At 41.3% G+C, this 19,376-nt stretch overlaps 1 protein-coding gene across 1 annotated transcript in view; it reads right to left on the bottom strand.

The window, feature by feature from the left end:
* Window positions 1–4,894: 4,894 nt before the first annotated feature.
* The window catches only part of LOC311137724 (vesicular glutamate transporter 3), a gene marked incomplete at its 5' end in the record, with an annotated part of 48,631 nt that continues 34,149 nt past the window's right edge, over window positions 4,895–19,376 (bottom strand). The window contains 9 exons of the mRNA XM_084172285.1: window positions 4,895–5,826; window positions 6,111–6,238; window positions 7,412–7,522; window positions 9,193–9,325; window positions 9,900–10,049; window positions 10,364–10,506; window positions 12,544–12,630; window positions 15,697–15,784; window positions 16,016–16,130. Of these exons, the coding sequence (XP_084028411.1) occupies window positions 5,485–5,826; window positions 6,111–6,238; window positions 7,412–7,522; window positions 9,193–9,325; window positions 9,900–10,049; window positions 10,364–10,506; window positions 12,544–12,630; window positions 15,697–15,784; window positions 16,016–16,130 (1,297 nt within the window). The 3' untranslated portion in view covers window positions 4,895–5,484. The remainder of the gene's footprint in view (window positions 5,827–6,110; window positions 6,239–7,411; window positions 7,523–9,192; window positions 9,326–9,899; window positions 10,050–10,363; window positions 10,507–12,543; window positions 12,631–15,696; window positions 15,785–16,015; window positions 16,131–19,376) is intronic.

The raw sequence follows: 19,376 nt of genomic DNA, 5'->3' as shown, positions 1-19,376 counted from the left end.
TACTGTAAGGCCTTGTGGTTTTGTGGGCAGTTTGAGGTCTTCAAAAAGTTGGAGTGTATATAATCACGTCCACACTATCCTGACTGCAGCTTTGCCCCCACCCCCCCATTTACAATCTGACAAATTGTGTTTCAAACTGTAAGATTTATTTTGAATTAAAGCAATTGACAAATTGCACTGGATTGTGGATTTACCACAAAGACCTTTGAAATGAACAATCAGTGGTGGAATGAAGAACAACTTGGTTCACATTACTCAGTGATCCATAGTTAAGACTTGTTCAGGGTGGTTACTTTTTTAAACAAACCTCTCAATACAGAATAGACAATATTCATGTTAAAAGCTGAACAATCTGAAAATAGTAAAGTGCATATAAAAAAATGGAATGACAAATAATTATATACTGTACAAAAAAACTGAAAAATCACTGTCCCATGAATAGCTATAAGAATTTGATCTTATACACTACTGACAAAAATTGACATTATTTTGTTTGAGGAGTAGTCAATCAACCACTTAATCAGACAATTTTAAAATGAATAAATAAACATGAATATCAAATAGATAAATACATTTTACATTTACATTTTAGTCATTTAACAGACGCTCTTATCCAGAAAGACTTACAGTTAGTGAGAGCATACATTTTTTTTGTTGAAGTCGGAAGTTTACATACACCTTAGCCAAATACATTTCAACTCAGTTTTTCACAATTCCTGACATTTAATCCTAGTAAAAATTCCCTGTTTTAGGTCAGTTAGGATCACCACTTTATTTTAAGAATGTGAAATGTCAGAATAATAGTAGAGAGAATGATTTATTTCAGCTTTTATTTCTTTCATTACATTCCCAGTGAGTCAGAAGTTTACATACGCTCAATTAGTATTTGGTAGCATTGCCTTGGGTCAAAAGTTTCAGGTAGCCTTCCACAAGCTTCCCACATTAAGTTGGGTGAATTTTGGCCCATTCCTCCTGACAGAGCTGGTGTAACTGAGTCAGGTTTGTAGGCCTCCTTGCTCGCACACGCTTTTTCAGTTCTGCCGACACATTTTCTATAGGACTGAGGTCAGGGCTTTGCCATAGCCACTCCAATACCTTGACTTTGTTGTCCTTAAGTCATTTTGCCACAACTTTGGAAGTATGCTTGGGGTCATTGTCCATTTGGAAGACCCATTTGCGACCAAGCTTTAACTTCCTGACTGATGTCTTGAGATGTTGCTTCAATATATCCACATAATTTTCCTTCCTCATGATACCATCTATTTTGTGAAGTGCACCAGTCCCTCCTGGAGCAAAGCACCCCCACAGCATGATGCTGCCACCCCCGTGCTTCACGGTTGGGATGGTGTTCTTCGGCTTGCAAGCTACCACCTTTTTCCTCCAAACATAACGATGGTCATTATGGCCAAACAGTTCTATTTTTGTTTCATCAGACCAGAGGACATTTCTCCAAAAAGTACGATCTTTGTCCCCATGTGCAGTTGCAAACCGTAGTCTGGCTTTTTTATGGCGGTTTTGGAGCAGTGGCTTCTTCCTTGCTGAGCGGCCTTTCAGGTTATGTCGATATAGGACTCAATTTACTGTGGATATAGATACTTTTGTACCTGTTTCCTCCAGCATCTTCACAAGGTCCTTTGCTGTTGTTCTGGGATTGATTTGCACTTTTCGCACCAAAGTACGTTCCTTCCTGAGCGGTATGACGGCTGCATTGTCCCATGGTGTTTATACTTGCATACTATTGTTTGTACAGATGAACGTGGTACCTTCAGGCGTTTGGAAATAGCTCCCAAGGATGAACCAGACTTGTGGAGGTCTACAATTTATTTTCTGAGGTCTTGGCTGATTTCTTTTGATTTTCCCATGATGTCAAGCAAAGAGGCACTGAGTTTGAAGGTAGGCCTTGAAATACATCCACAGGTACACCTCCAATTTACTCAAATGATGTCAATTAGCCTATCAGAAGCTTCTAAAGTAATGACATAATTTTCTGAAATTTTCCAAGCTGTTTAAAGGCACAGTCAACTTAGTGTATGTAAACTTCTGACCCACTGGAATTGTGATACAATGAATTATAAGTGAAATAATCTGTCTGTAAACAATTGTTGGAAAAATTACTTGTGTCATGCACAAAGTAGATGTCCTAACCGACTTGCCAAAACAATAGTTTGTTAACAAGACATTTGTGGAGTGGTTGAAAAACAAGTTTTAATGATTCCAACCTAAGTGTATGTACACTTCCGACTTCAACTGTATGTGCACAGTTTTACCTTCCACAGTACATTTGTACTACTGAGAGCTTACAGCACCATAAATACACATAGCAATGCTGAAAATAGTGCATTAAAGGGGAACAGTGGGACTAGGGCCTGCTAAGGCATGGACAGCAGGCTGACAGCTGTGGTAGAGTGTCGTCACTAAACAGTAGCATCGGTACAAGCAACAAAAAAAGGCCCATCATTTTAACACTGTGGTCTACTTCAATAATGCTGAAAGCAAACCAGTCACATTCATGATATGCACATCCCCCTTAGTTGCATAGCTGACACAAAACAAAACAATTCACATTAAAGGTAAGCTACACTACAGTATGTTTAATCTGCACATACTGTGCAAAGAACGTTGGTCAGCAGTTGAAAGGAAGAGAAAGAGAGGTATGAAATACATTTTTACTTCTATATGTACAGACCAATATAAATGAGCGCTTGATAAATAAAAATGATGTTGATTAGATTTATTTGAATATTAATTTAATTTCATCATGTCTGATGCTGCCTTCAAGTGCTGTCAGAAATTCAGAAATACGAGGTTCCGAGTCAGAAATAACCAATTACAAGTGGAAAAGCCAGTGATCATTTTGATACCCAAGTTTATGAGTTGTGACATTTAATCGCTGAACTTTCACCTTTTCAACCAAAAGATGATGAAATAAAGCCATGTCAAACAATGTCAAACTTTGACAATGTGGATAATGTAGCTAGTTTGACATTATTGTTGGCAACGTTAGCAAGCTAGCTTACTTTATTATTAGCAATGTTAGCTAGCTCATCTAGCTAGCTAAATTCCATTGGTCGGATAATTGTTCCGACTTCAAAACTTGAACACAATCATGATGTATTTACGACTTCACAAATGGGAAATGAGACTCCAAGGAGCATTTGAAGGCAGCATTATACCAAAGTTGCATACATTTACATTGCTGAATAAATATATATATATATATACAGTGAGGGAAAAAAGTATTTGATCCCCTGCTGATTTTGTACGTTTGCCCACTGACAAAGAAATGATCAGTCTATCATTTTAATGGTAGGTTTATTTGAACAGTGAGAGACAGAATAACAACAACAAAATCCAGAAAAACGCATGTCAGAAATGTTATAAATTGATTTGCATTTTAATGAGGGAAATAAGTATTTGACCCCCTCTCAATCAGAAAGATTTCTGGCTCCCAGGTGTCTTTTATACAGGTAACAAGCTGAGATTAGGAGCACACTTTGAAAGGGAGTGCTCCTAATCTCAGTTTGTTACCTGTATAAAAGACACCTGTCCACAGAAGCAATCAATCAATCAGATTCCAAACTCTCCACCATGGCCAAGACCAAAGAGCTCTCCAAGGATGTCAGGGACAAGATTGTAGACCTACACAAGGCTGGAATGGGCTACAAGACCATCGCCAAGCAGCTTGGTGAGAAGGTGACAACAGTTGGTGCGATTATTCGCAAATGGAAGAAACACAAAATAACTGTCAATCTCCCTCGGCCTGGGGCTCCATGCAAGATCTCACCTCGTGGAGTTGCAATGATCATGAGAACGGTGAGGAATCAGCCCAGAACTACACGGGAGGATCTTGTCAATGATCTCAAGGCAGCTGGGACCATAGTCACCAAGAAAACAATTGGTAACACACTACGCCGTGAAGGACTGAAATCCTGCACCGCCCGCAAGGTCCCCCTGCTCAAGAAGAACATATACATGCCTGTCTGAAGTTTGCCAATGAACATCTGAATGATTCAGAGAAGAACTGGGTGAAAGTGTTGTGGTCAGATGAGACCAAAATCGAGCTCTTTGGCATCAACTCAACTCGCCGTGTTTGGAGGAGGAGGAATGCTGCCTATGACCCCAAGAACACCATCCCCACCGTCAAACATGGAGGTGGAAACATTATGCTTTGGGGGTGTTTTTCTGCTAAGGAGACAGGACAACTTCACCGCATCAAATGAAACGATGGACGGGGCCATGTACCGTCAAATCTTGGGTGAGAACCTCCTTCCCTCAGCCAGGGCATTGAAAATGGGTCGTGGATGGGTATTCCAGCATGACAATGACCCAAAACACACGGCCAAGGCAACAAAGTAGTGGCTCAAGAAGAAGCACATTAAGGTCCTGGAGTGGCCTAGCCAGTCTCCAGACCTTAATCCCATAGAAAATATGTGAAGGGAGCTGAAGGTTCGAGTTGCCAAACGTCAGCCTCGAAACCTTAATGACTTGGAGAAGATCTGCAAAGAGGAGTGGGACAAAATCCCTCCTGAGATGTGTGCAAACCTGGAGGCCAACTACAAGAAACGTCTGACCTCTGTGATTGCCAACAAGGGTTTTGCCACCAAGTACTAAGTCATGTTTAGCAGGGGGGTCAAGTACTTATTTCCCTCATTAAAATGCAAATCAATTTATAACATTTTTGACATGCGTTTCTCTGGATTTTTTTGTTGTTATTCTGTCTCTCACTGTTCAAATAAACCTAGCATTAAAATTATAGACTGATCATTTCTTTGTCAGTGGGCAAACGTACAAAATCAGCAGGGGATCAAATACTTTTTTCCCTCACTGTATATATATATATATATATATTTTTTTTTTATATTACACAAATTGTAATGTCCCTTCATCTGTGAGTTCCTACCAGACAAATGTGTCTAATTTCTCTCTCATATGACAACATTTACTCAGCCTCAGACTCAACACCTGGTAAGTGACAATGTGACCTCATCATCAGGGACCACACAATAATGGAAATATGTCTCAGTACGAGGTAAAACCGTCAAATGGATAAAATGACCAAACAACAACAAAAGGCAAGTTTGTGATCATTGACAGATGGCTGCTGAAACTTATTTTTTAACTTCTCAGCAGAATGACCATTGACAGTTCTGCCGGTCTGTGTGAATTTGACCCTTGATGTTGACGTGAAGGGGAAGTCCTGCAGTGCTTCTCAAGTGACACCCTATTCCCTGTAGTAGTAGTGCACTATATATTGAATAGGGAGGGGGTCATCAGAGATAATGTTGTGTCCCGGTTCTCTACCCTTTTCCAGAAGTGGGCTTTAGCGCACGTCACATCATGGATATTAAAGCATAGGATTGGTTTATGCATTGGCTGGAGGAAGTTTCCACCGTTGTTGAAGCCATGTGATTAAGTGTGCAAGTGCACGCTTCAGGATAAAGGTGCAGAACAAGGACAGCCAATGCCCCTGATCCTTAGGGCACATCACTGATACTGCTCCTGGTAGTTACCATTAATATGGTGGGAGTTCCCATCCTCCTCATCCTCCTGCATGGTGACTCCTCTCTTCTTCTTCCAGCCCTGTTTGCAACCCGACGGGTTCTCTGTGGTTCCATAGCTCTTCTTCGGTGCCATGGCAATCTCGCAGTTGAGCTCCGTCTCTTCGGCCAGCTCGTCTTCGTCGATGATGCCGATCTTATCGTCGCTGGTGCTCTCCGGGTCGGCCCAGTCCTGCTTGTCGCCCGAGGCGAAGATAGCATAGAAGATGACCCCCGTGTAGTGCACCATGGCGGCAATCACAAACACGTTTTGCCACTCCAGACGGGTCTACAGAGGGAGAAAGACTTGACTCAGTGACCAAACTGTCACACTTGTCTGACATAATGTTTGATTTGATTGACAATGTTGTAAAATAAGTATCTCATTGTCTCGGTGACCAGTCGTGTTACTCGTGTCCTATACGGTATTCATATTAGGAAGTCCCTCAGGGGGAGTTTCGCCTGACAACTAAGGGACTTCTTAATATTGATGCCGTAGTCTTATCCTGGCTCATTTTGCTAATCTCATTGACAGCTGTTAGAATTTGTCTGTAATGTTGAATGTTACAATACCTTGTGTTTAGTCAGTGCTCCAACGATGAGGGGGCACACCATTCCAGACAGTGTGCCAACGCCATTGGAGATGCCCATTAGGATACTGGCATAGCGAGGGGCAATGTCCAAGTGGTTTACATTGAACCCTGGGGATGCAGTAACAAGTACAGTCCATCAGTATAAATTGTTTATGCCACTGTCAAAGTATATTTGGGTAATTAAAAAGCACTACATAAACTCCTATGTATTATTTATTATTAGACACTGAATACCACACACTATTCATGCTGTCACTATTCAAATTTTCCTTTTGGATCATCCATTTGGATTAATAAATAACAATTTAGCCAAACAGTAATGTAATGTATGAATTCAAGAGGAAAACACTAAATATCTGTCTAACTCTTGCTTGCTCTGCCAACAGTCTATATTCTAGGAAAGTGCCATAGTGAAGGTACGGCAGACATAGTATTGAATGTATACTGCATCGGACCCTAAGGGGTAGGGTATATACAGTGAGGGAAAAAAGTATTTGATTTTTATTTCCCTCATTAAAATGCAAATCAATTTATAACATTTTTGACATACATTTTTCTGGATTTTGTTGTTGTTATTCTGTCTCTCACTGTTCAAATAAACCTACCATTAAAATTATAGACTGATAATTTCTTTGTCAGTGGGCAAACGTACAAAATCAGCAGGGGATCAAATACTTTTTTCCCTCACTGTAAATTAATTACTGCAATGTGCTTTCAGCTGCTTTTTGCCAATGTAGGGTGCAATAGAGAAATTGCTCACAGCAGAGCAAAAGGTAAACTTTATACAACAGATAGAAAACCTCATACAACTCATCGTACCACTCCAGTACCCCTGCACATTGAAAAAGGTACTGGCACTGACCTGTATATACTAACATTCTCGTGTTGCTTCAACTTATATCATACTTCTTGTGTTTTTTTTTGTGTTTTTTAAAATATTCTATTCATGTATTATTATATATTATTATTACTATCACTGCATTGTTCAGAAAGAGCTCTCAATGTAATAATGTCACTGTACTGTTTTACACCTGTTGTATTCTGTGCACGTGGTGAATAAACTTTGAATCTTGAACTGAGGCTTATCAAACATAGTTCTGCAGCAGTAACAGAAGGATACATCTCCAGACTAAACATTTATTCATGGTTTCACAACTTTACAACAGAAACACACAAATAATGATGTTTGTAACCTAATTCGACTGAATAAGGTTATTAAACATAAATTAAACATATTAAACGTAAATACATCTAAAATTGCTCTGAACTGAAGCTTTATACCCGAGATGGCAAAGCCACTGAAGCCCACAGCCAACACCAGGAAGGAGATGGCAACACCACGTGTGTGACTGAACCCCACCACCAGCAGCAGAGTGGCCTCCATACCAAAACCTGCAGGGGTCACAGGGCACACAAAGATCAAAGGCTACCTTACCACATCCTGATTGGTATGCAATGCTGTACTAGCTTTATCAGACCTGATACAGTATCATACCCAGCAAACAGTGAACATTCCTACAACATTAGGTAACGTTCCAAGGGAGACCCTATTTTTTTTCCAGTTAACGTTACTTTAGCGTGACAACATCCCACAAATGTAAAAAAATCAAATAAAAAAATCATGAACATTGGTAGAAGAACATGCCATAATGGTTATAAGAAAGTATGGAGTCTTGCAATATCGGCTAGTTTTATGCCCTACCTAAGAGGAAATCACAGTGCCTTCAGAAAGTATTCACACCCCTTGACTTTTTCTAAATTGTGTTGTTTTACAGCTTGAATTTAAAAAGGATTAAAGTGAGATTTTTTGTCACTGGCCTACACACAATACCCCATAATGTCAAAGTGGAATTATGTTTTTCGAAAGATTTACGAATTAATTAAAAATGAAAAGCTGAAATGTCTTGAGTCAATATTCAACCCCTTTGTTATGGTAAAAATATGCTTACCAAATCCTATAATAAGTTGCATGAACTCACTCTGTGTGCAATAATAGTTTTTAACATTATTTTTTTAATGACTACCCCATCTCTGTACCCCACACATAGAATTAACTGTAAGGTCCCATAGTCGAGCAGTGAATTTCAAACACAGATTCAACCACAAAGATCAGGGAGGTTTTCCAAGGGCACCTAGATGGGTAAAAATAAAATAAAAAGCAGACATTGAATATCCCTTTGAGCATGGTGAAGTTATTAATTACACTTGGGATTGTTTATCAATACACCCATTCACTACAAATATACGTGTGTCCTTCCTAACTCTTTTGCCAGAGAGGAAGGAAACCGCTCAGGGATTTCACCATGAGGCCAATAGTGACTTTAAAACAGTTACAGAGTTTAATGGCTGTGATAGGAGAAAACAACATTGTAGTTACTCCACAATACTTACCTAATTGACAGAATGAAAATAAGAAAACCTGTACAGAATAAAAATATTCAAAAACATGCATTCTGTTTGCAACAAGGCACTAAAGTAATACTGAAAAACCAATTGGCAAAGCAATTAACTTTCTGTCCTGAATACAAAGTGTTATGTTTGGGGCAAATCCAATACAACACATTACTGAGTACCACTCTCCATATTTTCAAGCAGAGTGGTGGCTGCATCATGTTATGGGTATGTTTGTAATCTTTAACGACTGGGGAGTTTTTCAGGATAAAAAATAAATGGAATGGAGCTAAGCATGCAAAATCCTAGAGGGAAACCTGGTTCAGTCTGCTTTCCACCAGACACTGGGAGATAAATTCACCTTTCAGCAGGACAATAACCTAAAACACAAGCCCAAATCTACACTGGAGTTGCTTACCAAGAAGACAGTGAATGTTCCTGAGTGGCCAAGTTACAGTTTTGACTTAAATCTACTTGAAAATCTATGGCATGTCCTGAAAATGGTTGTCTAGCAATGATCAACAACCAATTTGACAGATCCTTTTAATCCTTTTTAAATTCAAGCTGTAACACAACAAAATGTGGAATAGGTCTAGGGGTATGAATACTTTCTGAAGGCACTGAATGCACAATGTAAGGGAAATGAAGTCCTTCTGTCCTGGGTACTATACCTCCGCAGTTCATGATTTTCCGGACGTTTGTAGTTGACAAGATTTTACGACTGCGTAGGAAGTCGGCCAGCTGGCCACCGATTGGCACTATGATGGTCATCACCATGTGAGGAACAGCAGACAGAAGCCCCACCTTTGAGGAGGAACAAGACAACACTCAGAAATTGTTTTAAGAGCGTGATGCTAGATGATGAGTTGATTATTTGAATCGGCTAGGGCAAAAACCAAAATGTGCACCCCCTGGGGTCCCGAGGACCGAGTTTGGGAAACGTTGCTCTAGACCAGTGTTTCCCAAACCTATCCTTGAGTACCACCAGCCAGTCTTCCTATTTCATGTATTCCAGAACTAGCACAGCTGATTTAACTAATGAGGAGCTTGAGGATTAGGTGACCTTTTGAATCAGCTGTGCTAGTTCTGGAACACATCAAATACATGGACAGGCTAGGGGTACTCAAGGAGAGGTTTGGTAAACAGTGCTCTAGATTATACTGTAGATACATGTGTCATGCAGTTCATTTATACATTTTATTTTCAGTATTATGTCAAACATTTCTCTAACATACTGTACTTTCTCTTATGTAAGACATAATTGAAAATGTATTATGATCCACTTGAGTCTTATGATAATGAGAGTGTTGTCCCATTTACTATGGATAACAAATTGCAAAGAGACTTCTTAGATCTACACCACACAGAGAAGACCCACCTTGCCAATGGAGAAGCCGAACACCTCCTCGAAGTAGGCCGGCTGGCTGATCAGGAGCAGATAGAAGGTCCAGCTACGGCAGAAATTAGCCACAATGATGGCATAGACAGGCATGGAGGTGAAGAAACGACGCCATGGAGTCTTGAATTTCTGTGGTGGGCCAGAAATAGGGGATCTGATCTTACTGACAATCTCAGGGATCAATTTCAGGGTTAAACCTGGGTTATGTATTGGGTTATGTTTTCATTTTCAAGCGTGTCACCGATTTCAGGGTAGGTAGCCTACTGTTGTTAACCTGGCTTGAGTCTCGGGTTATGTTTTCATTTGTCAAGCTTGATAACATTTTAGATATGTGTCACAAAACTTCTATAAGTACTTACAAGAGCATGATATTTGAAATAACATAAGTCTTTATTATACTACGCTAATGTATCTGACAGCAGCCAGAGTGAGCAGCAGCATACCTCAGTGGCGCTCAATATTTTGACCCCCTCGCCAATGGTGGTCTCTATGTAGATCCTCTCCTCATCGCTTATAGTGGGGTGGGCGGCTGGGCTCCCATAAGCAAGCAGGAGCCAGAAGATGTACCATATGATCCCAAATACACCTGAATACACAGAAATAAACAACACAGGTCATCAGCAACGCTCTTATTGTTATATGGGTATAACAAAATAGTCTGTTTTTACTAGATTTCCAGATTACGGTTAATATTGTAATTATGAAGCACTTAGGGACAGATTCCTGGACACAGATTAAGTATAGTCCTGCACTAAAAAGCAAGCTCCATTGGGAATCTGCATTGAAAATGATTTTTAGTCCAGGATTAGGCTTAATGTGTGTCAGAGAAACCGCGCCTAAGGGCTTTGTTATATATCAGAGATGGAAAGACGGCACACCTCATTCATTGGCTCATCTTTCCTGCTGACTTGGAAGGAATTCTAACCCATAGGAAGTCCCCCCCACTTGACTACTTTAAAATTATGAAAGCCATCAATGGTGCTGCCCATGCTAAACAGACTTTGTGGCAAGTGCGCCCTCTATCCATCTCCATGTACATGTAAGTGATATGGCAGCCTAATTATAACTGGGTCTTGACCTATTCTAGACCTAAAGGATCTTTCAATATTCAAATAAAATGACAATGTAGGAATCCCAGACGGGAAAACATTCATTTCAGTCAATTAATCATGTGATTAGATCACAAGAGAGCTACAGAAATGATTTTGAAACGCAGCAGGCACAAAGTGTCTTATGAGATTGTGAATATCTTAATCAAACAACAATTAAGATAACATGGACAAAACAGACGAAGCAAAGAAATTAGAGAACAATCTAAGACTGTTGAAATGGTGAACCTCGGCAAGACGGAGCTGCTCTTCCTCCCGGGGAAGGACTGCCCGCTCCATGATCTCGCCATCACGGTTGACAACTCCAATGTGTCCTCCTCCCAGAGTGCAAAGAACCTTGGCGTGACCCTGGACAACACCCTGTCGTTCTCCGCTAACATAAAAGCGGTGACCCGATCCTGCAGGTTCATGCTCTACAACATTCGCAGAGTATGACCCTACCTTACACAGAAAGCGGCACAGGTCCTAATCCAGGCACTTGTCATCTCCCGTCTGGATTACTGCAACTCGCTGTTGGCTGGGCTCCCTGCCTGTGCCATTAAACCCCTACAACTTATCCAGAACGCTGCAGCCCGGTGTTCAACCTTCCCAAGTTCTCTCATGTCACCCTGCTCCTCCGCACACTCCACTGGCTTCCAGTTGAGGCTCGCATCTACTACAAGACCATGGTGCTTGCCTACGGAGCTGTGAGGGGAACGGCACCTCCTTACCTTCAGGCTCTGATCAGACCCTACACCCAAACGAGGGCACTACGTTCATCCACTTCTGGCCTGCTAGCTCCCCTACCTCTACAGAAGCACAGTTCCCGCTCAGCCCAGTCAAAGTTATTCGCTGCTCTGGCACCCCAATGGTGGAACCAGCCCCCGCCACGACGCCAGGACAGCGGAGTCACTGACCACCTTCCGGAGACACTTGAAACCCTACCTCTTTAAGGAATACCTGGAATAGTATAAAGTAATCCTTCTTTCCCCACCCCCCCCATAAAAAAATAAAAATAAGGTGGTTGTCCCACCAATTTGTAAGTCGCTCTGGATAAGAGCGTCTGCTAAATTATATAAATGTAAATGTGAAACTGATGACATAATGACCATGGTGCTTTGCATGTCACACTAGTGACACCTAGCGTAATGCATGGAATGTTGCTCAAATGGGAATCACCCACCTACTTTATCATAGTTGGGCCAGGTCTTGTGAAAGCTGTTAAGTCATTTAAGTAATTAAAGTTGAGACTGAATATACATTTTGCAACTCAAGACTCAGTTTCTCCCCCCTATTGCTAGTTAGGTCATAGTCATCTCCCTGTTTTACAAAGATCACTATCTTTGGTAATTTCCGCCATCTAGAGTATCTGAACTTCAGTGCATATATTTCAATGATTTTCCCTTCCAAAACTCAATATGCAAACCTTAGTATGCATACTGTACCTGTATGAAAGAATTGTAAAAACACCTATACAATCCACATTGGTTCAATTTAGCAATTTAACAATTTAAAATTGAGTTTTTGAATCTTACCATAGATATAGAAGACTGAGGGCCATCCAACATACTGAACCAGTACACCTGCTAAAGGCATGGCAACCACAGCACCTGCATATGAACCTGGAAATAAAGAAAAGGGAAAACATGATCATGCCACTGTTGTAGTTCAATTCTGTCAGCATCTAAAGGTAACCAAGAAAATCACTAAGTAGTGATCCCAAGGTATCAAAACAATCCAGAGGTAGCTTCGACTGAAAAAAGCTTTGACTATTACATTATCATTACTCTTCAGCCCCTCAGCAACTCTTCTTCAACACTAGAAAAGTACTACTAGAAAAAAAGTATGACATGTCGCAAAAACATGAATCATCTCAGTAAGCGTAAATGTCATGCAACAGCAACCCTATTGGACTCATCAAATTAGGACTCATTGGCACCGTCCTTGGAAGAGGATGTTTTAATGTATATTTTATTATCTGATGGCCTTATAAACACTCTCCATTTGAATAGGCCGGGGAGAAACCTCCTTCAGAGTGAGCAGGTAAAGCGTTTGAGGGCAATCTTTCATTCAGAAGCGATGTCAAAAGGGTTTGGAAGCACCGGTTGTCATGGCACCAGTTTATTATGAAAGATGGTTGTTTTAAAGCATTTTCAGGGGGGAACAACAGCCGACATCTGCAAAACAAAACCACCTCGGTAACACATCAGTTTAAGGGGTCCTTATTACAGTGTAATTACATATGTAATTACACTGTAAGAAGTATTGTAATTAATTGTAATAATTCAACGTTACACTGTACTAACAACATGTAACTGGTGGTAATTGCAGTCTGTAATTACAGAGATGTAAACTAATGCTTGTTACCATGCTTGTTACAAATGTTCAATTCAATTCACACCATTTTTCAGCCTGCACAAACCACATTAGAAATATTAGCCAATTGAAAACCAACCACCTCATTGACACAACACAAGCTATAAAGGGCTCTGGAGTCTGATGCCCAGGTCAAGGCCCAGGTCCTGCTTTCGTTTGAAATACATGGAAGCTCATGAGCACTATGGCAAAAACAGGGTTTTACATAAATAAATTGTTTAAATTGTTAAATAGTTTAACGGTGAATTTGACATGTAAAGCAACAGTAGCTAAGGAGGGCGGGGCTTGACAAAGGGTGAATTACTTTATCAAGAATCAATCAAACATTTTTAACACATTAATAAAAAGTTATGGCAAAAGATGTGGGGATAGTCATTCAGTGTTTGCCAAATTGTGAGCCTATTAAGCTTGGTTGAATAATGGTTTATAAATGCACTTAAAATGGTCATAAAACAACCTCTTATTTCATCATGTAACCATGCAATTTGTTTTGCTTTTTGGATACAGAAATTGTGCTGGACGATTTAGCATAGGTAGTTAGCTAGCTAGCTAGCATTCTACCTATGCTAAATCATCCAGCAGAATACCAAAAACTAGCTAGCTAATGTTAGATAGCTAACTTAGTTAACATCCACAGAATAGACTTTCCATGCCTTGACAGCTAACTTTAGCTAGCTAGCTACCTACAGCTGGAAAATAGCTAGCTAGCTGGGCTCGATCATGGTCTTATCTTCCCTGAACCTTGTTCTCAGGGTATCCATACCCAAGGGTATTACGTGAGACACACCTAGCATGTTAGCGTTAGCTTGTGTCAACACACCTATGAATAGTTCCTTTTCAATGTAAACACTAGCTAGCTTATTAGTGTAAGCAAACACCATTATAAGTATTATGGTAGCTGGATAACACAACAACTAACTAGGTAGCTAGGTCTAGATATAGGCTTAAACCCTACAAAAACATATAATAATGATAGCAGAGATATTGGAGGAAGTTTTCTGTACCATCTCTGTTGATAGCTAGCTAGTAGGCTAATTGTCTTTGCTAAATTGTCATATACTGTAGCTACATTCTTTTTCTCCGCCACAGACTGTAGCTCAGCTGGTAGAGCACAGCGCTTGTAACGCCAAGGTAGTGGGTTCGATCCCCGGGACCACCCATACACAAAAATGTATGCACGCATGACTGTAAGTCGCTTTGGATAAAAGCGTCTGCTAAATGGCATATTATTTATTATTATTATATTCCCACAAGGTCTCAGACTCCAGGATTGGAAAACACAGAGACAGAAGAAAACACAGACGTTGTCGATTTCCATTGTTACTTATAATGTTAAAAAGGGGAGAAAAAGACAATCCCATTTTCTCTGAATTAGCTAGCTAGCTAGCCAGGTTGCTCAACATACTATACGCTGCAGATTTCAGTCACCACTAAAATGGTTATTTTATGTTATTGAGTAGGCCTATATCTTTGATTATTCTAATTTAATCAAATTATGAATCCAACAATAAAAATCGTTATTATTTTGTAGTCTTTTTACATGTTACAATAAAGTTTACTAAAGTAGAAGCTCATCTTTTGGTTGATTTCACTTGGTAATGAGTAGTAAGTACATTAATGGTATATATATAGTTTTTGTAAACTCAGCCAAATGAACACAGATTATACACTTTTGGGGGGCAACTGCTAGCAACAACATTGAGTTGAGATTGTGAAGAATGCACATTCACGGGTAGGTAATTAGAGCCTATTGAGCCTCAAACCTTTCTAATCTTGGACACCCAGCGCATCTGTCCAGCAATGAGATATCTATTCAATGGCTTCATTTAATCTATTAGGGTTAACTGTGGTTATGGGTACAACAGAAAGGCAGGCAAGGTAGTTTTTGAATATCCATTCGATTTACTGAATGAATTAGATTTTTGCACTTTCACCACCCTGTGAAGTTCATCATAACTTATTTCATCTGTAGCCTAATAAATTGCATGGTTTCCCTGAGTCGTAGTGGGAGGACCACACACCATATCATCGCATGACTCCAAGTTTACTTCGATATGATGGCTATTATTGATATCTTTGCAAGGGGGAAGATCATATTATCAATATTTGCACACCGCCATTTCGCGCATAATTAATTTTACAGAAACAAAAAGATCCCACCATGTCGAATGAACAAATGATCTGTCTGTATTTATAAAATTGTGCCTTGAAGTCTTGTTTCCATCACAGCTCTCGTAATTTTTAAAATACGGTATGACTTTCCTCGCATAAAAACTGTGGATGGAAACGTGGTTAGTGTTCATTTCACTTACCACAGAATGAGGTGGTGGCCAGTCGACTTCTCTCTAGGGGAGGAGCCCATTTGGCCCACATTCCATGGCATGCTGGGTAGGTAACACCCTGTAGAGGAAACATTACAGGGCATAATTATTCTGAATGGTCAAATAATCAACCTGAATAAAGAAATACAGATGTAAATTGTGTCCCCGTACTGTATATGAGCTTGGTCAAATGTATCAGTAATTATGATGACTAATGTTGCCACCTTCAATTGGGCTACATTTAGTAGATTTGGTTTAAATTTGGCAATGAAAGTGTCAATGAAATCCGGCAACACTGAAGACGACTCACCTCCACCAAGCCTTGTAGGATGCGGACTAACATGACACAGCCGTATTGCCTCCTGGCTGCTGACGGGATGAACATATTCAGTATGGACGTGAGGAAAATGGCCGCCCCAAACACTCTGGGGAAACATTACATCATAGTGTATAGACAACAATGGTGAGCAAAAATTACTACAAAGGGTAGCATTGTCCAATATTTGAATACAGGATTTTGTAGGATCTTAATTTAAGCCAGTTTGCTGCAGCAGGAAACAGTAACTACGCAGTAACTACGCCAACAGTCAACACCAGCCACATGCAGGACCTGCAGAAGGAGCTACATGAGCTAAGGCAGGAATTTCTCAGCCACCACCATCCACTCTACAGAGTCCCACAAAAACCCAGGACCAAGCCTACAGCTGAATCAGAACCCACCAACCAACCCAACCAACGCAACAACCCAACTGACCCCCTCCATCCCTGTCTCACGGCCTGTAATTACTCCCATCACTCCTGACATCCTCCACAGATCTGAAGAGAAAACAGACAATATATTAAATGATGGACTCCAATGGAAAGTTTATATTAGAATAAACTTTTCCCAAATAAAAAGGTGGCAAAGTTATGGTGCCCCACAACAGAGAGAGCTATGAGGCTCTTGACTGTGGCCCAGCTTGACTCCCTCAGCCGTATCATCATTCACACATAGACCAATGACCTGCATGCCCAACAGGAGAGGGTGACCACATCACTAAGGGCAGTGATAGAGATGGCCTCCACCATCTTCCCTCTTGCAAAGTTTGTAATATCTACCCTGCTCCAGAGAGATTTCCACCATGCCACCATCCAGAGGGTAAATGCCAGCCTCTCTCAGGACTATGTGCTATGGCCCAACGTACACCTGGCCCACCATCCCACCCTCAGCCTGGACTGTCTTTACGACAATGTACACCTGTACAAAGAGACAGTCCCCACCTTCGCCAGGATGTTAAAGGATGTTGCTTTGGGTGGCCAGTTCACCTCACCCCACAGGAGCAGCAGACCAGCCACCAACTCCCTGAGACAAATCAGACACTCCTTTAGACCTGCATCCGTTGGCGCCTCACAGAGGCTGGAGAACAGCCAGCAACACTGCCCCCCACACCACCCTCCATCTCTTCTCTCCCAGGAACTGCATGCAGATACACTGAGCTATGTCCAAGCCGTAAGCAGTCAAAGAGGCCCCACGTAGAGTTTGGAGCATCACCGGCCACACTGCCCTCCACACCCCCCTCTTTAATTCCCCCTACAACCTCCCTCCCATGCTACCAGACCAGGCCCACCTCAGCACAGCTCTACCAGACCAGGCCCGCCTCAGCACAGCTCAACCAGACCCAGTCCATCACAGCTCCTCTCTACCAGACCTGGCTCATCACACCACAGCTCAACCAGACCCGGCCTGCCTCAGCACAGCTGTACCAGACCCAGCCCATCACAGTACAGCTCTACCAGACCTGTCCCATCACAGAACAGCTCTACTAGACCTGTCCCATCACAGAACAGCTCTACTAGACCTGTCCCATCACAGAACAGCTCTACTAGACCCGGCCTATTACAGCACAGCACAACTCTACCAGACCAGGCCCACCTCAACTCAGCCCAGCTCTACACAGTACCGACCAGTACCCTAGGGTCTGGCAAAACACTGTCGAGGGTAGTGCACCACATGATGCAGTCCACACCATGTATCATTCACATCAGCCCTCATATGCTGAGAGTTTGGAGCTTCACCAGCCACACTGCCCTCCACACCACCCTCCTCAATTCCCCCCACAAACTCCCTCCCAGGCTAGTTCTGGTTACCCTCCCTACTCCCATCCCTAGGATAGGCCTGGGACACTCCTTCCCTCCATGGCAGCCCCAACCCTGCAACAGAAGCCACACCAAGGCCTCCTGTGCACACCCAGAATGGATCATTTGCACCCACTCCGGTCCCTGCAGCAGTTCCACTCGTTTGGCGGGAGCTTCATCCGGATGGACTGAGCTCTGCCAACACTGCTCTCCCTGTTTCAGCCCCAGCCCCTGCATCCAGCGACTTGAGGGAGTCTGTTAAATGCTCTCTCAACAAATAGCTGCAGATGACCCTATGCTTGTTAGCTCTTATGGGAATGAGCTGAATACCCCCTCTGAATTTAAATATTGTAGGGGGCTTGGGCTAATGCACCTAAATGTGTGAAGTATGATTTTTTTAAACACGACACAATTTACATTTGGGTACAGGACTCGTGTCCTGAGATTCTGGTTCTCTCTGAAACATGGTTCAATGGTTCTGTCTCTGATAAAGACATTGAAGTAAATGATTACAATGTATTTAGATGTGACAGATTACAGAAAGAGGGAGGAGTGGCCATATATGTAAAATCTAATTATATGGCGTCCCAACCTGTAAATATTTCTGTTCCTAGAAATTTGAGCTCCTGGTTGTGAATGTGTCCACAAACCAGATTACACATTTATTTATTGCTGGGATTTACTGCCCTCCGCTGCTGCCATGGCGGATGCTATTGGTGCTATAGCTGAGTGTTTAACACCTTTTCTGTCCTCAACGTTGGTCATTTTAGGGGATTTGAATCTGGATTGTCTATCCCTGGCCTCAGATCAATTTAAGAGTATACAGTATCCATTCATTTTAATCTGACTCAATTTATTTCAAAACCCACACGGCTAAATGTGAAAAACCCTGTTAACTCCTCATTGATTTATTTAATTTGTACTAATAACCCCCATAAATATGTGTCTAGTGGAATATTTGCATATGATCTCAGTGATCATTATCCCACAGTATGTATTAGAGATACGAAAACAGCAAAATTCTAATCCTTGTTTAATTAAGAAAATAAAGTTAAAGTTTTCTCCTCAAGGGTTTTTACATAACATATTCTACTCTGATCTGCCACTGTCTCCTGTACTCCTGACCCTGAGTTGGCTCTAGAAAATGTATCCTCTATATTTATTCCTCTGGCAGATAAACACACTCCTTTTAAACAATTCAGAGTCAAAGATAGCTCTGAAGAAAACCAAGGGTTAGATCTATCTGAGCTCATTCAAATGAGAAATCGGGCCTGGGCCAAAGCAAGGAAAACTGACTCTGTAGTGGACTGGCAATCGTTCAGACAATTGAGAAACAGATGTAGTATCTCGAGTAAGCTCTATCTCTGACTCTGCTGGTGATCCTTCAAAGTTTTGGAAAACAGTAAATGCACTGAAGCGTACAAATTCATTTTCTTCCCTGCCTAAGCAAGTTCTGTCTGATTATGACATAGTAACTAAGAAGAATGGGATAAGTGATGCTTTTAATCATCATTTTATCTCGGCAGGCTTTTTATTTGAGAGAAACTGTTGTTTAA

This window comes from Coregonus lavaretus, assembly GCF_964263955.1.
Source record: "Coregonus lavaretus genome assembly, chromosome: 11".
Taxonomy (NCBI): Eukaryota; Metazoa; Chordata; class Actinopteri; order Salmoniformes; family Salmonidae; genus Coregonus; species Coregonus lavaretus.
The sequence above is the reverse complement of the archived record's forward strand: the minus strand, read 5'-3'. Positions and strand labels throughout refer to the sequence as shown.